At 46.1% G+C, this 20,798-nt stretch overlaps 1 protein-coding gene across 1 annotated transcript in view; it reads right to left on the bottom strand.

The window, feature by feature from the left end:
* FLVCR2 (feline leukemia virus subgroup C cellular receptor family, member 2) overlaps positions 1–20,794 on the bottom strand; it is a gene marked incomplete at its 5' end in the record, with an annotated part of 32,048 nt that extends 11,254 nt beyond the window's left edge. Inside the window, 5 exons of the mRNA XM_010010471.1 lie at positions 2,462–2,565; positions 3,342–3,409; positions 7,669–7,809; positions 9,061–9,202; positions 20,474–20,794. Coding sequence (XP_010008773.1) covers positions 2,462–2,565; positions 3,342–3,409; positions 7,669–7,809; positions 9,061–9,202; positions 20,474–20,794 — 776 coding nt within the window. The remainder of the gene's footprint in view (positions 1–2,461; positions 2,566–3,341; positions 3,410–7,668; positions 7,810–9,060; positions 9,203–20,473) is intronic.
* Positions 20,795–20,798: the final 4 nt, after the last annotated feature.

Raw genomic sequence — 20,798 nt, 5'->3', positions numbered from 1 at the left:
TACTAGAGTCAAGCAACATCTGAAGCAACAAATGAACAAGGGGCAGGAGGCAGGCCACAGCTCCAGAGTGCTCTGCTGTACAGACTGAGATGACAGATAGCCCCCACAGGCTTTGCCATGAATTCATTCCAGGCTGTGCAAGACCCTGAACAAAGGCCTTGTCCCTGTACTTCCAGAAAGATCTCACTGCTGAAGACACTGAAGTTAGATGCTGGAGAAGGGAAGAATTAGAGAGGGCTGGTTTGATTTTCACCACCCTCTCATTCTTCGGTATTCAGTTTTGTGCTGCCTTCTTCCTGTATGAAGGTCACGAAAAGAGGATAGCCTTGATAAATTATTTATAAGACATATGGCAGGACAGAATGAAGGCATATCCGCTACACAAGGACTAACGTGGAAAAGGGCTACAGCAAGATGACTCAAATTGCAGGCCAAGCTAGGCTGAGAAATCACCTTTCAGTGGAAGAGACCCAAGCGCCCCCCATTCTCCAATATCCAAGACTTTCCTCCCACCCCCAAATTTTGACACCCTTTGGGCCTGTACAGACCTAAGTTTAACCACCACTTGGGGTCCTTTGCCTAGTCAATATAGAGAGATGAATATTTCTGACATCTTGACTTACAGAGATACAGCAATGACAGCAGAAAGTGCTGTCTGGAACTGGCTGGACCCGAGGCCGTGTGAACACTGCCCTTGAAAGCAAAGCATGGCCAAAGAGATGTGCTGCTTAATCCAGTCCCCAAATGCCTGATTCTCAGCCAGACTCCCATACAAATACCAACACACCATTAGCCTCCAAGTGTCATAACTCCCTCTCTCCTCTAAGACAGGAACCTGAAGGATGTACACGGAACCCCATTTAATTTGATGTCAGAGGTGGGCTGTTCTTCAAACCTGATTTGAAGAGGTGGGCTGTTCTCAATAAGTCATCCCACCAGAGGCAGCCCCAGTTCTGGGACTGCTTGTTCATCACAGTGTAACTCACGTATCTGTATGGGCCAAATCTGTGCCTGCTAATTCCAAAAATAAGAATAGTGCAGGGACTCACCCACCAAATAAAAGCAAGAATGCAAGACCATTTGGTGCCTGACAGATGGGGAAAGCCTGACTTAGCATAGCCTTACCCTTTCAAGGAACTGCTGATGGGACAGTAAAGATCAAATGTGCATGTAGAGCACTATAATTCTTTCTCTTACTAACCTCCCCCTGCTTCCCTCAATCACAGCTGGATCCCATTCATTTGCTTCCCCCCCTCTCCAAGCTGAGACTAAAAAAAGGACTTGACATCTTTCCTTCCTGATTTTCGTGTGCTTACCATTTTGTTCCTGACACTATCTGAGCAGCAGAGAGAAGGGGGAGGGTACCTACCTAGAACATCTGGCATCTTGACAGTTTAATTTTTAAATGGGGCTAAATAAAGACTCTGTAGCACTCAAAAATTTTGCTAGTTCCACAGAAATCCACTTTGTGGGCTGCAATGGAGAAAAAAAATTTCTGAGCACTATTTTTCCTCACCTAAGGCTAAATTTATCCCCAGATAGTCCCTGGGGTCTGTAGGGTAAATTCCATAACCCTATTTTTCTGCACTCTCAGCCAGCTGTGCCTACCTACATGGTCCCTTCCAAGCAAGCAAGCATGGTCGTGTTTTCCTGTCCCAAGACACCAGGTAGGATAATGGCAGTGGGACTCCCCCTGGAAAAAAGCTGCTGCAAGGAAAATAACTCCAAAATTGCCTTCAGCACATCACCAGTACACCACCAGTAAAGCCCCCTTTCCCCCGACCTGCTCAGACAACAGATTATAGCACAAAGAGAGCAGGGAAACTGTAAAACTATTTACATGGACCCCAGCATAAGACAGGAGAGGCACTGTCCATCCCCTGGGACACCCTAGAGATGTCTGTCAGAGATCTCAGTTCCTCATGACTGGGAGCTCCAGGACACCCAAGGATTATTAACTGTCCCTTCACAGATGGCAGGGTATGCTGGCCAGATCTGCCTTCCCAAACCACCAGACAGCAAACCCAGAATCATCCACCCACTACCCCAATATTCCTTATGCCTGCCCTAAATTCAGCAACGTACCCTCACACAATGCCTCTGGGCACTGGATTCAATGTGCCTTTCATTAAGCCAGACAAAGATTCACAGAAGCTGGTTTGTAAGGGCTGAGAAATGGTCTGGTACAGTCTTGATTCTGCTTGTGCCAAGAACTCTCTCATCCCTGACAAAGAGGCTACTGGGCCATCTCATCCTCTCCCTACACCTCCTTAGGGACCACTACTGCAGACTAACACACAGCTCAAACCTCACTTTAGACTAACTGCATTTTGAAAACAACATTTTTTTCCTACAAACCCTCCCAAAGGGTTCCTGGACCGCTGACTTGCAGCTGCACAGGGTTGCTTGTTGCACAGGATGGGGGAACAGCACAGTCACCAGGCAAAAAAAAGGGACTTACTTGTAGGTTTTGGTTCTGTCCAACCAGACGCCAGAGATCAGAGCCCCAGCCATCCCCGACAGTATAATGGTGAGTCCAATCCTGCCAGCATTCACCTCCTCCCTCTGTGGTGAGACACACATACTCACACAAATGCAGGAACAAAGTCATAACCAACAAGAAGCAAAATGCAGAGAACTCAGAGAGGAAGAGCCACCAACATTGGTATCCATACATGACTTCTGCTGGTAACACACTAACCAGAACTAGCCTTTGCAAGAACACTTGGGGGCCCACTGTGAGCCAATGCAATGCTCTGTTCTGGCCCATGAAGAAAAGTGGTTTGGCACTTTCTGAGCCAGCCCAGAAAAAAAGGTGTGCACTGGCCAGTGTGAACAGATACTCTCAGAGGAGTCAGCATAAACCTTATGAAGCTTGTTGTGCGGTGGTGTTAGGACTTGGGCCAGATCAACCAGGAAATACTGGGAACCACTATAAGACAGCACAAAGGAGCTCTCTGGCATGCAGCCCCTGCAGTAGACTTTAGCTACTGAGGCACCGCACCCCTCTGCCACCAGAGCACAAGTGTGGGCAGCCCTTGCTACGGATGTCCCGGTAGAAGTCACTGAAGGAACAGGGTGGAGGCAATTGCTGGAAGACTTTCTCCGAAGAAAATGCTGCCATTTAGGGTGTAAAGGAGCTGCCTTTAACAGAGCTCTCCAGCTTTTGCACAGGGTGGGGTCAAGAACTAAAGGAACTAGTAAATGCTCTCTTGCCAGCCAGCCAACTTGTGCCAGAGCCAGTCTGTGCTGTGGCATTGCATTTCTCACAGACTATCCTTTGACAGCCAGTGCTGGACAACAGCAAGCATCAGAGCATCATGAGAGTTGGATACACTTACTGGGTAGTGATGGATCACCATGCGGTTCAGAAGAGTGGACAGGGAGTAGAAGCAACCTGCATTCAGACCTGAGAGGGGGATAAAAATGCAGCACATTCAGAGCCTGTCACTCTCCTGCTGGGTCGCAAAAGGGTAGAAATGCCAAGAGAGATATCTTCGGGAGCAGTGATCTATAACAAGGCTGCTGCCTCTGAGGAGAGCCAGCCAGACTGGCCAGACACAGGTTACTGAAAGAAAAGCAGACAGACCAAAGACAGCCAGATGTCAGCATGCAGGAGGAAGCACCCTGCAGTTTCAGGATGGTTCTTACCTTGGCAGCTAGAGGAAGGGCTGTGCACATTTCTGGTACTGAGAAGTCTTGCAAGCCCTTCACAAGGTCTCAACCCTCCCTCACACCCAGATCTATCTTTAGCATTGGAGTTTACTCTTCCTCCCGATCAAGGTATAATACTAGAAAAGCACCTGCCTCAGCATTACACCTTTAATAAGGACCTGAGATTCAATTAACACCAGTGCCATTGACCTGTGTGGTTTTCTCCCAGAGAAGAGCCTGGTATCCTCTCCAAGCCAAGAAACAAGAGAAGACAAGTAAGAGCAGAGCCAATGGTGAAACACAGACAGCACTTTCCCCAGTTACCTGGTGGGGGTGTCTGCATGGGAAAAGTCTTGCATTTTAAAAGGTATCACTGAAGCCTGAGAAAAACCCCAACTGTGAAAGTAATTGTCTTTCTGAAAGGGAAGTTAGATTAACTGTTACAGGCATCAGCCACCTGGTAAAGGTTTCTCAGTATCACCCAAGGTGAGAATGGAAACCATTGGGGTGATACTGGTCAAGCCCTACTCAGACACTCTGCTCCAGCTTACGTGCAACTCTGGTTAAGTTAAATGTCTTCCCGAAGAGCACAAAACCCAAGAGTTTTGCTTACAGTACAAGAGCATCCACGTGCATGCTGGACCAGCAGTGCTGCAACGGCCACACTCTCACCTTGGGCAATACTGAGAAACCTTCCCCAGGTGGATGAGGTCTGTAACAGTCAACACAACTTTCTTCTCAGAAAGTCATTTACATTTGCAGTTAGTTTCTCTTCAAGGCTTCAGTGATCCTGATGGGGGAGGGATGGGGACACAGATTTCACCACTGCAGCTCACACATCTATAGGCTCCATAAGAAGGCATGGGTTTAAAAACTCTGGCACAGATGCCTGAAATCCTGACAGAGCAGATATACGTCAAGTTCCCACTTCCTACTTTTTCAGCCTCAGCTAAAAGGAGAAACATCACAATATAGAAGTGCAGTCTAGCAGGCAGAGTTTTGACAAAGGGAACAATATCCTGAGCTTCCCAGGTCCCTGAAGACCTCCAGCTCCCCTAACCCTATGTACTTGGTAATCTGTGCCTAACCCACTCTTCCACTGGGACACTAGATACCCATTGCCCTTCACAGCTCATGAAGTACTCTGAGAAGCCACAAGATCAGCAGCTGGAGGGGACACCACACTTCCTTCACGTGCCCTCTCTGACAAGATTAAGCAGACAGCTTTATGGCACAGAGAAGAGATGATGAATCTTACGCATGTGATCCCAAATAAGCCAATTTCCTGTGACAACACTCCCTGCTCCAAAAGCAGGTGTCAAGAGGTTACAGGAGAGGCTAGTAAAATGACTGACACGCTCTTCAGGTGAGAGGAATCCACCTAATCCTTTCCAAGAATTACTCAGAAGGGCTGGAATCTCCATCAGGGCCAGCAGCCAGAGAAAGGGAGATCTCACAGCAAGGAGGCATCCTCCAGCCTCAAAAGCTTGCTCTTTACAATACTAGGCTACGGAAAAACAGCCCACAAGCTTAATTCGGTTTCATCCTTCTTCTACCTCTGGAGCACACTGCTCACTAGGAGACATCACAAACTGTAGTGCCAGGACACAGAAGTGTGGCAGATCAGCACCATTCCTCCTACTAACCCCTACTGCTTCACTTCAAAGCTGGACATAAACAGTTCATTTACTAGTCATTTGTGTACCTCTGCTTCTCACCCAAACAAGAGGACAGTAGGCTTGTGGGGACAGCCAGACGCTGCTCTTGTAGCTGATGCTGTGAGTACCTCATCTTCACAGCAGCTCTGTGACGCATGCAATATCCAAGAGAAAGAAGCAACCCTGCTCCTAGACTGGGCAGAAAGTAATGCAGAGTTGGCATCAACACCTGGCACCAGAGTTGGGCAAAATATTCTAAGAATCAAAACAATGTGCTGAATTTGCATTTCTGGGGGCTGGCTAAAGCTGTAGGCATTTCACATGTCACAGTTGCTCAGTGAAGTTTCTCTGTGAATTACAGCTGTATGAATGCCCATGAAACAGGCAAGAGTTGTTTCCAGTGGGGCAGTGCCCATTTGACCAGCCCTTCCCATCCTTTTCCTGCCTACCACCTCCCAGCAGCAACATGCTTTCCAGTGCAGAGCCCAACCCAGTAAACTCATGGTTTGTTAATGCCCATTCCATGTTATGTCTCAGCTTTACGGAAGCAGCGTCTGCAGCTTTTGGGAAAAGCCTGAGAGTTCACTAGCACTAACACAGCCGCAGTGCCACCATTGTTTCCAGTGCTGCAAGTCCTACCGCAGGAAAGGAGTTTGCAGCTGCTAGTAATATCAGGAACTTAGAGGTCTGCAGACCTGTTGTGACATGGTATCATGTAAGGGCCCCCATTCTTTCTATAGCCAGGGAAGATGAACAAGCAGCAGATTTCCCCCTCTCCCCCCAACACACACTATGTGAATACAAAAGGCTGCAGCTATCTTTCTGTTAGCCAAGGATGACTCGGTTGCACTCCTGTGGCTGCAGATGTCTTAAATCTTGGCCAGCATAACTTTTGAGTAGGAAAAACTGTCCCCATTTTCAAGCCAGACTAATTAAAAATGTTTCACTGCATAGTTCCCTCTCTGAGTAACAGTCACCATTTCAAGTCATGCTAGAGATTGACATGGGGCTGATAAAGAGGAACAGAATAAAGGCACAGACCAGCAGGAAAAGAGACTGAATTATAAGCCACTGAACTGCCTTTCCACATCTTGACAGCCAGAAGAGAATTATGTCAGGGACGTCAGATTCTGAACATGCTCTTCATACCAGAAGCCCTCCTCTCTTCTCGAGAACTCATTTACATCTACTAGAACAAGTGTCTTCCCCTTTCTTTTATCTAAAGGGTGTGAACTGAGCAGACGACACAATCCAATTTTTAAATAGCCTGCCTGACAGTTTTTCTTATCTTTACTTTCTGAGAGGACATTATGTACTATGAAACAAAATAAACCAAACAAAAAGCCAAACCAGCAACTGCAATACAAACCAGTAGAGCTTAAGGGCAATTCAAGAGGGGCATTTGCAGAAGACTACAGCACTGAAAAAGGAGCAGAGAATTCAATAACTCCAAAGACCATTAGCAACCTCAGCAGGTACAAAACCACAATCTCACTCACTCAAACCTGGCTACTCACCCACCAGGTTCTTCAGGCACGACTGCTGGCAGAACAGAACTTCCAGCACTAATTAACTTTCCCCCCTGAGGAGCTTCCACAGCAAGCTGGTAGTAAGCGAAGACAGAACTCCCTGCAGACTAGCTGGGTACAGTACATCCTATTATGCAGCCAGGCATAGACCACAATGACCTTGTCTGCTAAAGAGAAAAATACTTTTCCATATGACATTACAGCATCAGGAACAGATTCAACACATCACACTACCCTCACAGAAACAGACCAAGACTGCTGAAGAGAAGCAACCAGCAAACCCAGTATGCAAGGACAGATGGCAAAAGATGACATTCTCCAATCCTTCCTTCCATTTGCTTCATAAGGAATGCCAAGGAAGCTGACGCAGTCTGCACATCTGCATACTCCATGTGTCCTCCACTGAGATGCCTGGCAGCCATAACCTTGCCTTGGGAAATTATGTTCTCTCAGTGCTGTGACTTGCACTTGCTTATATATAAGCTCTATATATTTCTTAGGTAAGCATGTAAGATTAATTCATTGCAAGTAACTAACTAACTAGAATGAAAGAAAACAGGATAGGGAAATCCCCTGAACAGAAAACAGTCAAAGACCAGGAGAACAGTAGCAGGGGCATATTGTCTTGTGCCTGCTTGCCTTGCTTTTGTTCTTCTCCAGGCATTTGCTTGTAACCACTGCTGGAGATTACTGGGCCAGGACTCCTGGTCCTTATGCTCCCCTAAAACAACCCAGGCCATGTACTGCCCCAGCAGAGCATGGAGAGGGAGGGAGAAGCTAAGCATGTCTAGCAGCAACAACTGCACAGAACAAAGGCCAGACCTTACCATAAGTGACCATAAGTAGCACGAAGTTGGCATTGCGGAACAGACGGAGGATTGATTGCATGTACGAATACTCCTCTGTTGGTCTTGACTGGATCAAGGCCTGAGCTCGGCTCGGAGGGTGCAGAGGCTTCTCCTTGAAGACTGAAACCAGACACAAAGGACATATGTTTGTAACAGTGCAATCAGGGAGCCTGAGCACCCACTGTGGGTAGAGCCATTTGAGGCATGGTAGAGGGGCTTGTAAAACCAAGTGTACAAAACACACCATCATCCTTAGGCTTTGATCTCCACGCATTAATTTATCCAGCAGTAGCAGAGAACAGGCTATCTCCAACAGTAACTCCTGCCACTGGGGAAACACCTTGCCTTCAATTAGTTTTTTGTGTAGGCAATGCCTGGCAGCAACAAAAGAGTCCTCAGGACTAATGATGCCATTGTATCTAGGAGGATGGCCAGCCGGCAACCAGTGTTGCATGGAGTTACAAAAGCAGAAGTGAAATGGGAAAAGCAGCTGGCAAAGGTGGCCTGATGCCCTGCAGTGCCCAGTGCCTGCAGAGCAATGACCTATGCCAGGTTTTATTTCAGGCCTGGCACTTCTTAAGCTGGCCAAGCCATCTGCTGTCCATAACTAGCAATAAAGTAGCATCCAGAAATCCCAATCCCAGGCCATACTGCTGTACCAGGTGCTAGACAGCCATTTTTGTACCTTGCCTATTCCTTGCCCCAGATTCTTTAAAGCCTGCATCTGATCCAGCCACCAGGCAACATGAACAAGCTGGCAAGAAGAGCCTAAAAAAACCCAAAACATGGATTCCATCAGACAAGTTCTGCTCTCCAGTGAGTATGCCAGTCTTTCATGCCAAAGTTCTGGCTTCCATGTCACATGTTAAGCAGGGGAGTTACACCTCTGGTGTCCTGATACTGCTCTTAATGCCTCCTTCTCTCTACTTATAATTGGTTATGTTTTTTTCTCCTGGGAACAGCTTGTTCCAGTGGTAACATATAACCTGACTCTTTCTCCCTACCCTTTAGAGGTAGTTAGGTCCAAGACACAAACCCAAGGCCCAGCAGCCTGTTTGCAGGCAAAATGTGAACCTTGGAAGATTTCTGTTAGCTTTGAAGAACTTACTCATGCCAAGGTTTTACTATGCAGGCAAAGAATAAAATTAACAATTTGGCAGGTGCACTCAGAACCTCTTGTACTCCCTTCTACATGTGCTGTTCATCAAGGGCTTGAAGCAGCAAGGAATGTTATTGCACGACCCTGTCAGCTGTGTGCTAGGACACATCCCCAGATGACCTCCCCAGCCCATTTCCTAGCACACAGGCCCCTCACACACAGGCTGATCTTAGTCCCCCCTGGTTTCATTACGCATGCTCCCACCTCCTTACCTATGACAACCAGGATGAATAGGGCTGTTGCTACACCTGCAGACATGAAGAACATGATGCTGATGTGGTAGGCCAGCTTCTCCACGTCATCCACATTGGGAACCAGAATTGGAGGGACCAGAAAACCCACAGCGATGCCAAGCTGAGAAGGAGAGAAAGGGGACACATTGAGGTGTGACATGGAAACACAACATCGCCACCACCATACAGCTCAGCTCCCTGATGCCCACTAAGGGCTCAAATGAGCTTAATCCAATTTCACAAACAAGGTGAAAATCTTCTTTAGCACACAACAATTCAGAGATAAAGATAAAAGCCAGCTACTCGTTGCAATTAGGCCATGAGAGGTTCCCCCACTGCACTCACAGCTGTCAGGATATTGCAAGGTTTTACAATAGAATTGAGCAGAATGACCACCCACTCCCATCAAAGTAGAGGTCTTGCTTCCCTGGTCTTCCCATCCCCACATGTTCCTGTCCACACATACATCCCACTCATCTTGCACCTGCTCTGGTGCTGGCCTGATCACCTGGGGATCCAATTTTGCTCATTAAAAATGGCAGAAAACAAGATCATCAAAGCACATCACAATTATTTGCTGGGTTAATGAGTTGAACCAAATTATTTTCCAGTGGGAGGAACACAAGGGCCTGGAACAGAAACCTGCCCAGTCCTAATGAGTGAGATACTAGTCTGCCACAGACACTTTATGACAGTTTCCTAATGAGCCCCCTCCTTAGACAAGGCTCAGCCTATGAGCACTAGAAGAACCCAGAAAAACAAGGTTGAGAGCAAAGAAGTGCTAATAGCATGTATCCTAAATGTTGAGGTTGCGTAACGGGGCTTGGCAACTGCCCCTGGATAAAATGCTTTGCTCTGAAGGGCTGCAAGGAGAAACCCCTGCAGCTCTGACCTCTCCTGTGCCAAGAGCTGCACAAGCCCAGCTGAGGGGCTCTTGCAGTGGCAGTACACACTTTAGTGATGACACAAAAGTTTTTAACTCCACAGCTGTTTCTCTAGGACAGTGACAAGGAGCTGTAGCAGCACAGACTGCTACCCTGATAAGTGCAACTGACAGTGGCACAGCTCTTCAGTGGCACCCTCATCTAGAGAGGGAAGAAATAATTGCTTTGGTGCTTATGAGCTCACTTCTCACAAAGTGGGAGCCAAAGTGCACTCAGCATACTCATGAGTACTCTAAACACAAGAGGAGCCTATAAAAGCCACTTTCTTCTCTTTGTGTTTCAGGATTTGTGGCTGGGCTTCAATCACCATGTTGTCCTCAACTGTATTTACCTGTTCCCCTGGCCTTTCTCAGCACTTGCAAGCCTCCCAGACATCAGAGAAAGAGCCATGCTCAAGCTCAGCTCTTGCTTGCTCTCAAGGCTCTGCACACTCACCTGTTAGGGTGTTAGGGGCAAAAGTAGTTTTTTGTTTGGCAATACCCTCATGTTTGCTATTTCGCAATTTAAGCCTATATTAGCTGTTGTGGACAACGACAAGGCACACACAAGAGCCTCCAATAGATGGAAGGCCTGACAAAGCACCCAAGAGAGAGATGCCAAGTGGCCATGCAGCTATTCTCATCCTTGCTTGAAACAGATTTCCGATCTCTTTTGCAGGTTGTACCATTTGCCTGGAGACAGGAAAGCACTAACAGGACCAGAACAGTGCTAACTGAACCAATACAGACTAACAGCATTAAAAAAATCCCACCCACAGTGGTTATTCAGCTACACCAATACAGCCCCTATAGAGCCACTGCCCTCATCACAGTAAGACTGGAGGTAGGAGGTATGCAAAACATAGACATGAGGATATAGTCAAGCCCATTGAATTTACTGTTTCTTTATAAGAAACATTAGATCAATAGGAATCAATTAGCACCACCATGACCTGTTGTCCCTGTATAAATGGACTGTTTATGCCTCACTGACAACTGACCAGTGGCAAAGACAGCATCACTAGCCAACTGCTGCCCTACAGAAGGATTCTGCAGTGCTCACTGTGTTAAGTCCCTGGAAAGGGTCTATTACTCCAGAGGTATGGAAAGCAAGGACTAAAAAAGGCAAGGACTATCCTACCCATAAACTATATCCAAGCATGTCAGCATACAGAGCAGAATGACCCAGGAACCTCTTAACTCAGGCATGAGCTCAGACATACTGCTGCCTTCTAGCAAAAACTCCTTATGCTTTCTGCATACTTCCTCTGACATATCTCCATGTTTCTGGGATGCTGATGGAGTCATTTTGGAAGACCCACTCACTGTCCAGGATGAAGACCACAGAAAAAATACATTTCAGGTGCCACATATGGTAGCAGGGATAAAAATCAGCTTGTGCTGTTCAGCTCCAGAAAACTCCACACAAACTCCCTCCTTCTCTATCCAGCTGGTGGATTTCTGAGTCAGGAAGAATACCTGCGTTTCAGGCAGATCTATGTGCTAGATGCAGACACTCCATTTATTTTACAAACAAGTAACTTTCAACCACATCTGGCCAAATTTGTCCTGTGTCAAGCTGCCCTACACTTGGACCTGGCATAGGCTGGGTCAGGATCAGCAAGAGGCATCTGTGCCAAGTTCATTCTTGGTGCTGCGTCATCACAGGCAGCCAGGTGGAAGACTCACCAATAGATTACAGATGTGCCCCATGGGTTCAAGGTACTGTCAGGAATGAGAACATTCAAGTTTGGCCCCAGCAACCATAAAAATAGAAGCTATATTTTATATTTCAGAGCAACTGGCATCATGAATTCTATGAGGATGAGGTCCCCTGACTTAACTAAAACTGAAGACTTCCCTGGAGGGTACTCACAGACCCTGGATTATTCATACCATTTTTAGCAGTGAAGATAACCTTTCAAAACCACGATGAATATTATACAGCCTTACCTTTCACAAGGAAATTTTTAGCCTGGTTCACAGCAGGCCAGTGCCCACATCACCATCAGCCCAACAGACAACACTGTAACTGGTTAACCAGAAAGTTTAAGGACGCCTTCACAAGGGATAAATAACTGTTCTCCCTTCTCTGTACCTCTCATGTCCGGGCTGGGAAAATAACACAATGTAAAAATGAGGATGGTTCTGCAACAATCTATGCTACCCTCCTTACAGACACCATCAGTCATTAGGGTTCATAGTGCAGTCCCTCTCACCAGCATTCAAATTACTATCTCCAACCTTTGTACAGGCAGAAAGACTCCAAGACCTATATAGATAGGCTCTAGTTACCCAGACTTGGCACATCATTCAGCATCCCCACTCCCAAAGTACAGACCATTGTGCTGATCTATGAGATTCTCTTCTCAGGAACCAGGCTGCTGGCACTTTATTTTAAGGCAGCTTTAAGGTAATTTTTAAACTGAATACCAGGGAAATCAACAACTACAGCAGAGCACACTGGTCAGATGACTTATTATTTAAATGCTGATAAAGCATAGAAGGAATGTATTTCCTATCTGAATTTTCGTCAGGGACTAGTCCCAACAACAACATCATATTCAAGATTCAAGCGTATACAAGAACAAGCAACAAAACCAAGAGCAAGTGGCTAATAAGATAGTATAAATGTACCAAAAGTCTTGAAATGGAAAATGGGATGTCTAATTTAAGTTTAGCTGTTTGTATACTAAGAGTCTGCTGAAGGAAGATAGTGAGTGCAGTATCAGCATAAAAACTGTAAATGAATGATCAATGGAGGAATGGGTCTTCACTTTAAAGAAAACTAAGAGTCAGCAACAAGAATACAGAAGCCCTGTAAAATTCCGTAAGTAAGCACAAATACTGACAGAGAAGACCACCAAACCCAGAAGATCAATTAAAGTGTTAAAAGATAGAGAGAGATGCTGCAAGGGCAGAAAAAAATATAACAGTGAGAAATTCTGACAATGCCCTTGCAGGCTAAATAAACGTCATGACAGGGATGATGCAGAGACTGCAGTTCTGGATTCCATAAATACTCTTTTCTGAGGAGAATCTTTAAGAGGCAGCACAATTTGTGATATAGACCTAGAGCAGCACAGTGTGACCATGCTCAATATTACAGAATGGTTCTGCATGGCACTCAAATTCAGCAGCAGCAAAGAAAACCCCCAGTCTCCAGAGAACGAGGGCAATATTCAACTCAAGAGGGAGCTGCCTAAAAGGAAAGCAGTTTGTTAAAGGGAAATTAAAAAGAAAAGAAAAAAAAGAAATGTTTGCAAGTGGCATTAAGACTGTGTAAAGACACTACATCAGAGGTGTAGTGTAAGCCTACAGAATATTAGCAAAAGATTTTAGAACAACTTTACAAACCAAGTCAAAACTCCTCAAACACAGCAAAATCAGGAAGCCTGTCAAAGTCTGTAAGGCCAAAAGATGATCACTATGAGAAGTTTCCACATCAACAGAACCTCTTCACATGGCAAAAATCTGAACCACTGTCAGTGGAAGAGCTTAATTTATTTCAACTAATTTCTTCTATGAGGCATCAGGACCAGATGGTCAAGATCAAGTCAACAGAAAGCCCACGCTACTTGCACACAAACACACCGAACTGCTAACTCCACTCTGTCACCAACTACTCAAATCAGGAATGGAGGAAGGGAAAAGGGATGTGAATTTTCCAGAGGCCTAGCACAGGCAGGAGTCCCAGGAAACCCCCAGGGCCAGAAAGCCTGGGGTTGGCCAAATGGGCAGAAATCAAAAGACTGACATTTACATGTTGTTACCAATACAAAAGGCTTTTCAGACACCAGGATTTCAACAATCTCAGCAAGTTCCCAATCCAAGACTTTGGTGAGTTAAGAGGATACACTCTTTTATTACTGTCTTTCCCTTAGCAGTTATCACTGATTGACCTGGGGCTGCTTGACAAATCTGGCCTGACCTAAGCCACATGCTTCTCTGGTGTGATGCATTGTACCTTTCCAAAGGAAAGGCTTTTGGGGAAAAAAAATAAAATTGAATTAAATAAAATCAAGGGCTTCACTTGCTCTCAGCAAAGAGAGTTCATTGCATTTTGTCAACACAGCACTGGAGCTACTCTCCTTTTCCACTGCCAGAAGAATGACTTTTAAAAGGGCTCACACTCCTTCTGACCTGGGTATCAATCTTTCACAGACACCACTCCACCAGCACGCCCGATCAGCCTGGAGAACAGAGATAGGAGAATCTAACTACCCACTCCAGACCTCTCTTTGAGGGACATTTGTGCAACTCTAAATCAATGTTTTAAAGCATGAATAAAACCAACACTTGACCTGTGCCAAAGACTTCCCTCCTGGCAGCCCTACACTGAGCCACCCACACAGGGCCACTGCCAGAAGCCTTCTGAAGGTCACACTGACACAACCCCTCCATTGCTAGTGGAGCCTCTCCTCCACTGTCTCTGAAAGCAGGGGAGGAGAAAGTTTGTGTAGCTGCGGGGCAGATGTAGAACCAGCCTTGAGCCATTTACTTCCATTGCACAGCACTACCTCTAATCCTCAACATCCACATCAACCAAGGATATGAGGAATCCTCTAGCAAACCAGAGGAAATACCATGCTCTGGAAGAAAATGACTGATTATTTTAATTGTTTTAACAAGTCAGTCCTGCTGTACACAGTGATTTACCTGTTTTCTGACAGATATGTTTAGGCCTGTAAGGCTTTGCATTTTCCAAGAAGTTCTTCTCCAGACAAAATAGTAGAAATGGTTTTGGGGTTTTGTTGGGTTTTTTTTTGTTTTTAATTATACTTCATTCTAATACAAATGGCTTCAGATAACAAGAACTTAAAAACAAATCCTATGAGATTCCCCAAATGAGTGATAAGAACCAGCCCGACAATGTTATCACCAGCAAAGCCAAAGTTCTCAGTGAAAAGTCAGCAAAGCCAGCCTGCACACTGCAACTATTTTTCTTCTAGAAACCTTTATCTCAGATAGCCACAACAATACGTTGTCTCTCCAAGAATCTTACAGGCAAAACACACAAACCGAGTACAGCAACATCCATGTTGTTCAGTAACAGACCAGGATGTCATGAAGCCCACACTAGCTACCCTGTAGTGCAAACCAGTGCAAAGATGAACATAACTGGCAGTGGCAAAAGGACACATCTGAGAGGTGGGAGGAGGGGAAAGTTGCACAGTTTTCTGGATCTGAACACCACTCATCTTGTTGCAGTAGGAAAGCTCTTACGAAAGGAACAGGAGGTCTCTCCTCACTACATTGCTTATGCGTGTTTGGGGGGAGGGGGGGGAGGGAGGAACTTTAAGCCAAGCTTGGCACATACAGAATCCATGCCAGATGCCTCTCCGACAGTTCTGCCAACATAATTAAGCGCATCAGACCTGGATCTCCATTCACCCAGGGAACATCTTTGAGGACGTACCTATTGCAAAGCTACATGGCCTCTTCGTCTACTTTTGTCTGTGTGTTAAGAGCTCTGCCCTGCAGTGCTCCCTCCTTTTCTAACCACAGGTTCCTCCCGCACTATAACCATGACATTTCACAGGAGCTAAACTTTCTGACCCTACAATGCATGTATCGCAATCTGCAGAGGCAGACAGCCACCCCCTTCTCACACCCTGTGACTTCTACTGCGTATCAGCTTCTCAGTCCTCTGCTATCAGCATGGGTCCCAGCTGCCTTTCTATACAGAAGGCTACAGTAGTATTGAAAATACCCAACTGAAGAGCTGTGTAAAGCAGAAGATGCCAGTTCCCACAGACTGCTGTCCAGAATATCATAGAATCATAGATGGTTTGGCCTGGAAGGAACCTTAAAGATCATCTAGTTCCAACCACCCTGCCACAGATCAGGCTGCTCAAAGTCCCATCCAACCTGGCCTTGAACACTGCCAGGGACGGGACAGTCACAACTTCTCTGGGCAACCTGTACCACCCTCACTGACAGCAAGCCTAAAAAAAAAGAGGCTGTTGAAATCTAGATAGTCAAGAAGTTAACATACGTAAATGTTTGCAAACCGCAGCTTAGACACCTTTCTTGCAATGTTTTAAAAAGCAGGAAGGACACGAGTTGCGAGAGGAAACATTATAATCCAGGGCCTTGTGGCAAGATAAGATAGGGCTATGGCTCTTTCTCACTCTCCCACTGATGTGGGAGTTAATGTATTTTTTCAAACTGCAATTGCACAACCAAAACTTTTCTGGAAGCAAAGCAAACTCCCTTCCTCATCACACTTCTGCTTCTGTGGCATCATCTCATGCTGCTTAATATGATGCAATGCCATATGATGAAGACGACTTCTGTACTGAAGTCATTCAGGGCCTCTCAGCCACAGTTTACTGGGAAAGAAATGCAACACAGCAAAACAACAGCATTAGATAAGCGAGAGTAAAGCAGATAAGGGGTTTCAGCTCTGACAGCTACCTCAGCTGCTGCTGGAATCCTCAGCTGGGTTATAATACTTTGGAACCTACCATAGTCACCTAACACAGACAGCCCCAGGGGATCCTGCAGGGAAAGTGCTAAAGGTGCCATAGGACAGCTCTCCCAGCAAAAACACTGCAGTCATTCATTTAACTCCCATGCAACTTCCACAGAACATAACGTAAAAGCCAACAGCTTCTATAAGAGAGAAGGGGAAGCTGCCTTTAGTCTATGGCTGGACTGGATGAAATGGGCAGAAAACATTCATTTCAGGCTCCAGTGTCCATTTACAGAAACTTACACATTCCTGGGAAAGCCACGTTGCTATTTGCTCAGCACACCCTCCCACACTGAGCCACATCCAGGATCTCGGAGGCTTAGCCACAGAGCACTTGTGAAGTGCTCTGATCCACCCTGCCCTTCTTTACAAGGGGAATAAAGAAGCGAGGGTAAAGAATGTCACTACCTCTTGGTTCCTTGCTAAAATGCTCTCTATTCTAACAGCTGAAACTAGGGCCAAGCTACAGAGGGATATGAGGCAGACCGCCACTTGCCCCTATTTCTAACAGGGATCAAAATCTCATTTGAAGAGTTCGAGGGCCTCCAGCAGGGACAGAAAGGCCAAAGAAATCTAGAAGTCCACTCAAAGACAGAAATTCCACAGGATATGCCCCATCTCCACAACACTTTATAGACTTTCCTGAAGGGCAAAAGGTACAGATCGGAGTGAGTAGTGAGGTATCAAACAGCAGCACATGCTCAGCACAAAACAGCATTGCAGGCTTATCAGCACAAAACCAACAGCCATTCAGATGCTGCAGACCCGATTATTTGGCAACACCCTCCCCACCCACTGCCCCATGCAGATTCTTTCCCCCAGTTCAGAACAAGAGAAAAGGACTCACCAGGGTCCTTTTGAATTTCATTCATTCTCTCTTCTGAATTTATTCATAGCTTATCATCCAGTTCATCCACTTCAAAAAGCCATCACCTTATCACTGCTAGACTGGCACTCCCACCAATCTGCAGACAGCACCTAAAAGCTCTGCCTCAGGCCGTTTCTGTTATGGAAGCCCTAAATCTCTGAAGTCCCATGTCAGCTGCATTAGAACAAGGACAGACCTCTCCCTGAAGATCAGTAAGACACAGCATCATTTTTCCCCAGAGGTAAAGGTTAATATGGAGATTAAGTTTTCTTTCCTTTCAGACCACATCAACACCTTTTACCAACCCCTGCTAAAAAATGAGAGGCAAAATTATAGCAGAAAATCATCTAACGCACCCACATCTTTACTCCCAGTCCTATCAGCTGTATGTTTCTCCTTGTCAGAATGGCAAGAGCCAGGAACAAGGTCTCCTTCAATCAAAAAAAGTAACAATATTGATAGCAAATTAACACCAAGTCACAAACACACACAAATGTTCTTTCATTGCCCCTGAGCAATAGTTAGACACTAGACACTACTCTGCATGCTGCCCATTTCCCATTCCCATCAAGTGACAACAGGCAGATACAGCAGTAAGAGAGAGGCATAAAACCTATGTGTCTGAATAAGCATGGCCCAGGAGGAGAATCCAATACTCTACTAGCGTTTGTTTGGGTTTTTTAGAAGATATTTAATATCCAGCCTGACTGATTCAATGATTTACTGTTCAGGGCTAACTTTCAACCTGAAGGTTACCACCACTCACCAAGCAGCAGCAGTGTCCTGAGCAGACACTACCCCAGAAGACCCTAGATAAACCAGCAGGCAGGACTCTCCTCAGGGCAGCGCTGCCTAAGTGCTGCCTGAGGTAGCTGAGAGGGCAGGAGCAGAAAACAGGAAGGTGTATCAAACAAAAGAAGAGCGACACTGCCCTGCTCCTCCGTGCAGCTGGTCACAATTCTTGTTGGAGGGGAACATCAGTGCTTGGCATTCAATAAAAATAATCATGATAACTCATGACAGAATTTTCTGCCTTGAGGATATGCAACTGAGTGACGTGTCAAGGGAAGGAAAACCATGCAGTTGTAGAGGAATGAGTACAGGGAATGATTTGCCATACTGGCACACTGCAATTACAAACCCACTGTATTATAACCTTTGCTAACATTCCCTAAAAGACTGTCTTTAACTGAAGACTCAGGAAGAAAGGATGCCTCTATTTCTTCCCCCTGCCCAACATCACCAGTAAAGAAAATAGTGACTTTTCATTCACTCTGATTATAGACCTCAAGATCATCGACTAAAGGAATGAATACATCCTTCCTGTGCAGTATGCCCTGCCTTTCCTTATTGGCACTTCTGATTTCTTTGATTCTCTAAAAGGAAAGCCTGGGCTTACAAAGTAAAAACTATGTACTGAACTGAGGTCTCATTGACATGTCAGTTCAACCCCCAGAACAGTGTTCAGCACCAAAAGTGCATTGAAAATTTACTTTTCATAACTGTTACACTAACCCACTCCTTTTTGGACAGTGGGGATACCACAGGCATACAGCACAGGCTGAAAACCTCATTGTTTGGATTTCTTACGCACACTGTTGAGTAACTCCACTTGAATAATTTTAAAAAAAAAAAAAAAAAAAAAAGTCTGACTGCAAAATGCTCAGTTACTTATTTACTCCTAAAACAGCAGAGTGCTCATGCCAAGTTAAATGCCTTCCACTCTAAAGAGTCATTTAAAACACATAAAAACCAGCCCACTAGCCTGGGTGATAACAGCGAAGAGGAAAGCTTAGATTCACTCAGAGAAAGATAAGTATGTTTTTCCAAAAGACAAAAACAAGAGACCCCTTAAATTCCTAGCAGTGTTCCATAAACTTCAGTTCCTCAAACACCATTTCTGAGCATCCACCTCTTTTTGCCTCAGCAGTATCTAAATAATCACAGAAACCCAAGAATGGGGGGAAAGGAGACCTTAAACCCACTGCACAAAGTTGTCTGTGAGGAAAAAAACCTGCTTTAGAAAATACCTGAATTACAAACCATTCAAATTTGAATAGCAGCCATCCACAGGCTGAACCAAAGATGGTCCAGGGTGGTACAAGTCATGTGTAAGGGAGTACATTATGTACTAACGCAAGAGGCACAGGTCCAGCCTAACAGGTAATGCCAGGTTCTGCTTCCCTCTTCTTCATGTCAGCGTTGCACAGCCAAACTCACTGATGCCCCATTGCATCAGTATTGGACTATTTGCTTCATACAACAGGGATGAGTGGGTGTTCCAGTGCAAGGGTCAAGAAACTATTTACCTGATCCTTTCAAAGCTATGGAAAAACGTACCTCCTCTGAGCACTAGCTAGCTACAAGATGAGACCATCACAGCTTGAGCAAGTGTGGATCATTGGCCTCCCTCACCCACCTCCGTACAAGAAAGCTCAGGGAGCTTACCTCACCCTAGCCTGATGGAAGGTTTCTTTGTTGTTTCTTTGCAAAGCAACTACTTGTGAAAACCCTGTACCTACTTTTAGGGGGTAGGAAAGTGCTAAACTCCTCATCCTTCAGGGCTCAGTGTCAAGTACTCCTTTCAAGTAGACCGCTGATCTTCTTAGTCCCATCTGGTTGTTACCAAGAGGAGGACACTGCAGCTTCAAGTCCAAATGCAACTGCAGATCTGAGGTCTGCAGGATGCTCTGCCTGAACTGCGTTTCTCAGCACTGTGCATTCACCTCCAGCCCATCCAATGGTCCAACTGAATTGTACTCCTGGACTGGAGATTCGCAGACACAGGAGTAGGAGGGCAATGGAGAAGATCTTGAGCCCAAACACCTCTCAAAGCCAGAATCAGACACAACCCCCATGCTGCCCCCAATTTTTATGGACGTAGATCCCACTTAGATCTCCCATGTAGATTAGCCACCACCATCAGCCCACAGCCTAATCCCACCCGCATCCCTCCAGGTACCAGCTGCATTTCCCAGAGGGAATTTCATGCCTCTTACCACTACTGCTGCCTTCCAGGCCCTATACATATCTTCCCCCTCCTTGGTTCACTCCCTTAGCGCCCCCAGTGTCTGGCCAGGCAGGTGACAGCCCATCCTCGTGCTGGCCAGCCAGGAACCATTACCTGGTTCCCAAAGACAGCGATGGAGCAGGCAGTGGAGACCTCACGGGAGCCGAACCAGACGGAGGCGATGCGTGAGGGCATGCCCAGGATGAAGACCTGGGACAGGGAGCAGATGACCTGTCCCAGGACGGTGACAGGGAAGAGGTGCGGCTTCAGGCTGCCCAGCTTCACCCAGGCACCCAGGGCATTGAGGGCCGAGCCTGCCAGGGCGATGAGGCGGAGGCCCCTCTTGTCCAGCAGCCAGGCGACAGGGAAGAGCAGGGGGATGTAGGTGAGCATGTAGCTCATGGACAGCCAGTCGATGGCGAAGGCACTCACGCCATAG

Source organism: Nestor notabilis, unplaced genomic scaffold, assembly GCF_000696875.1.
Source record: "Nestor notabilis isolate BGI_N333 unplaced genomic scaffold, ASM69687v1 scaffold20992, whole genome shotgun sequence".
Lineage (NCBI taxonomy): Eukaryota > Metazoa > Chordata > Aves > Psittaciformes > Psittacidae > Nestor > Nestor notabilis.
Note: the sequence above shows the minus strand (reverse complement) of the source record. Positions and strands in the feature narration are given on the sequence as shown.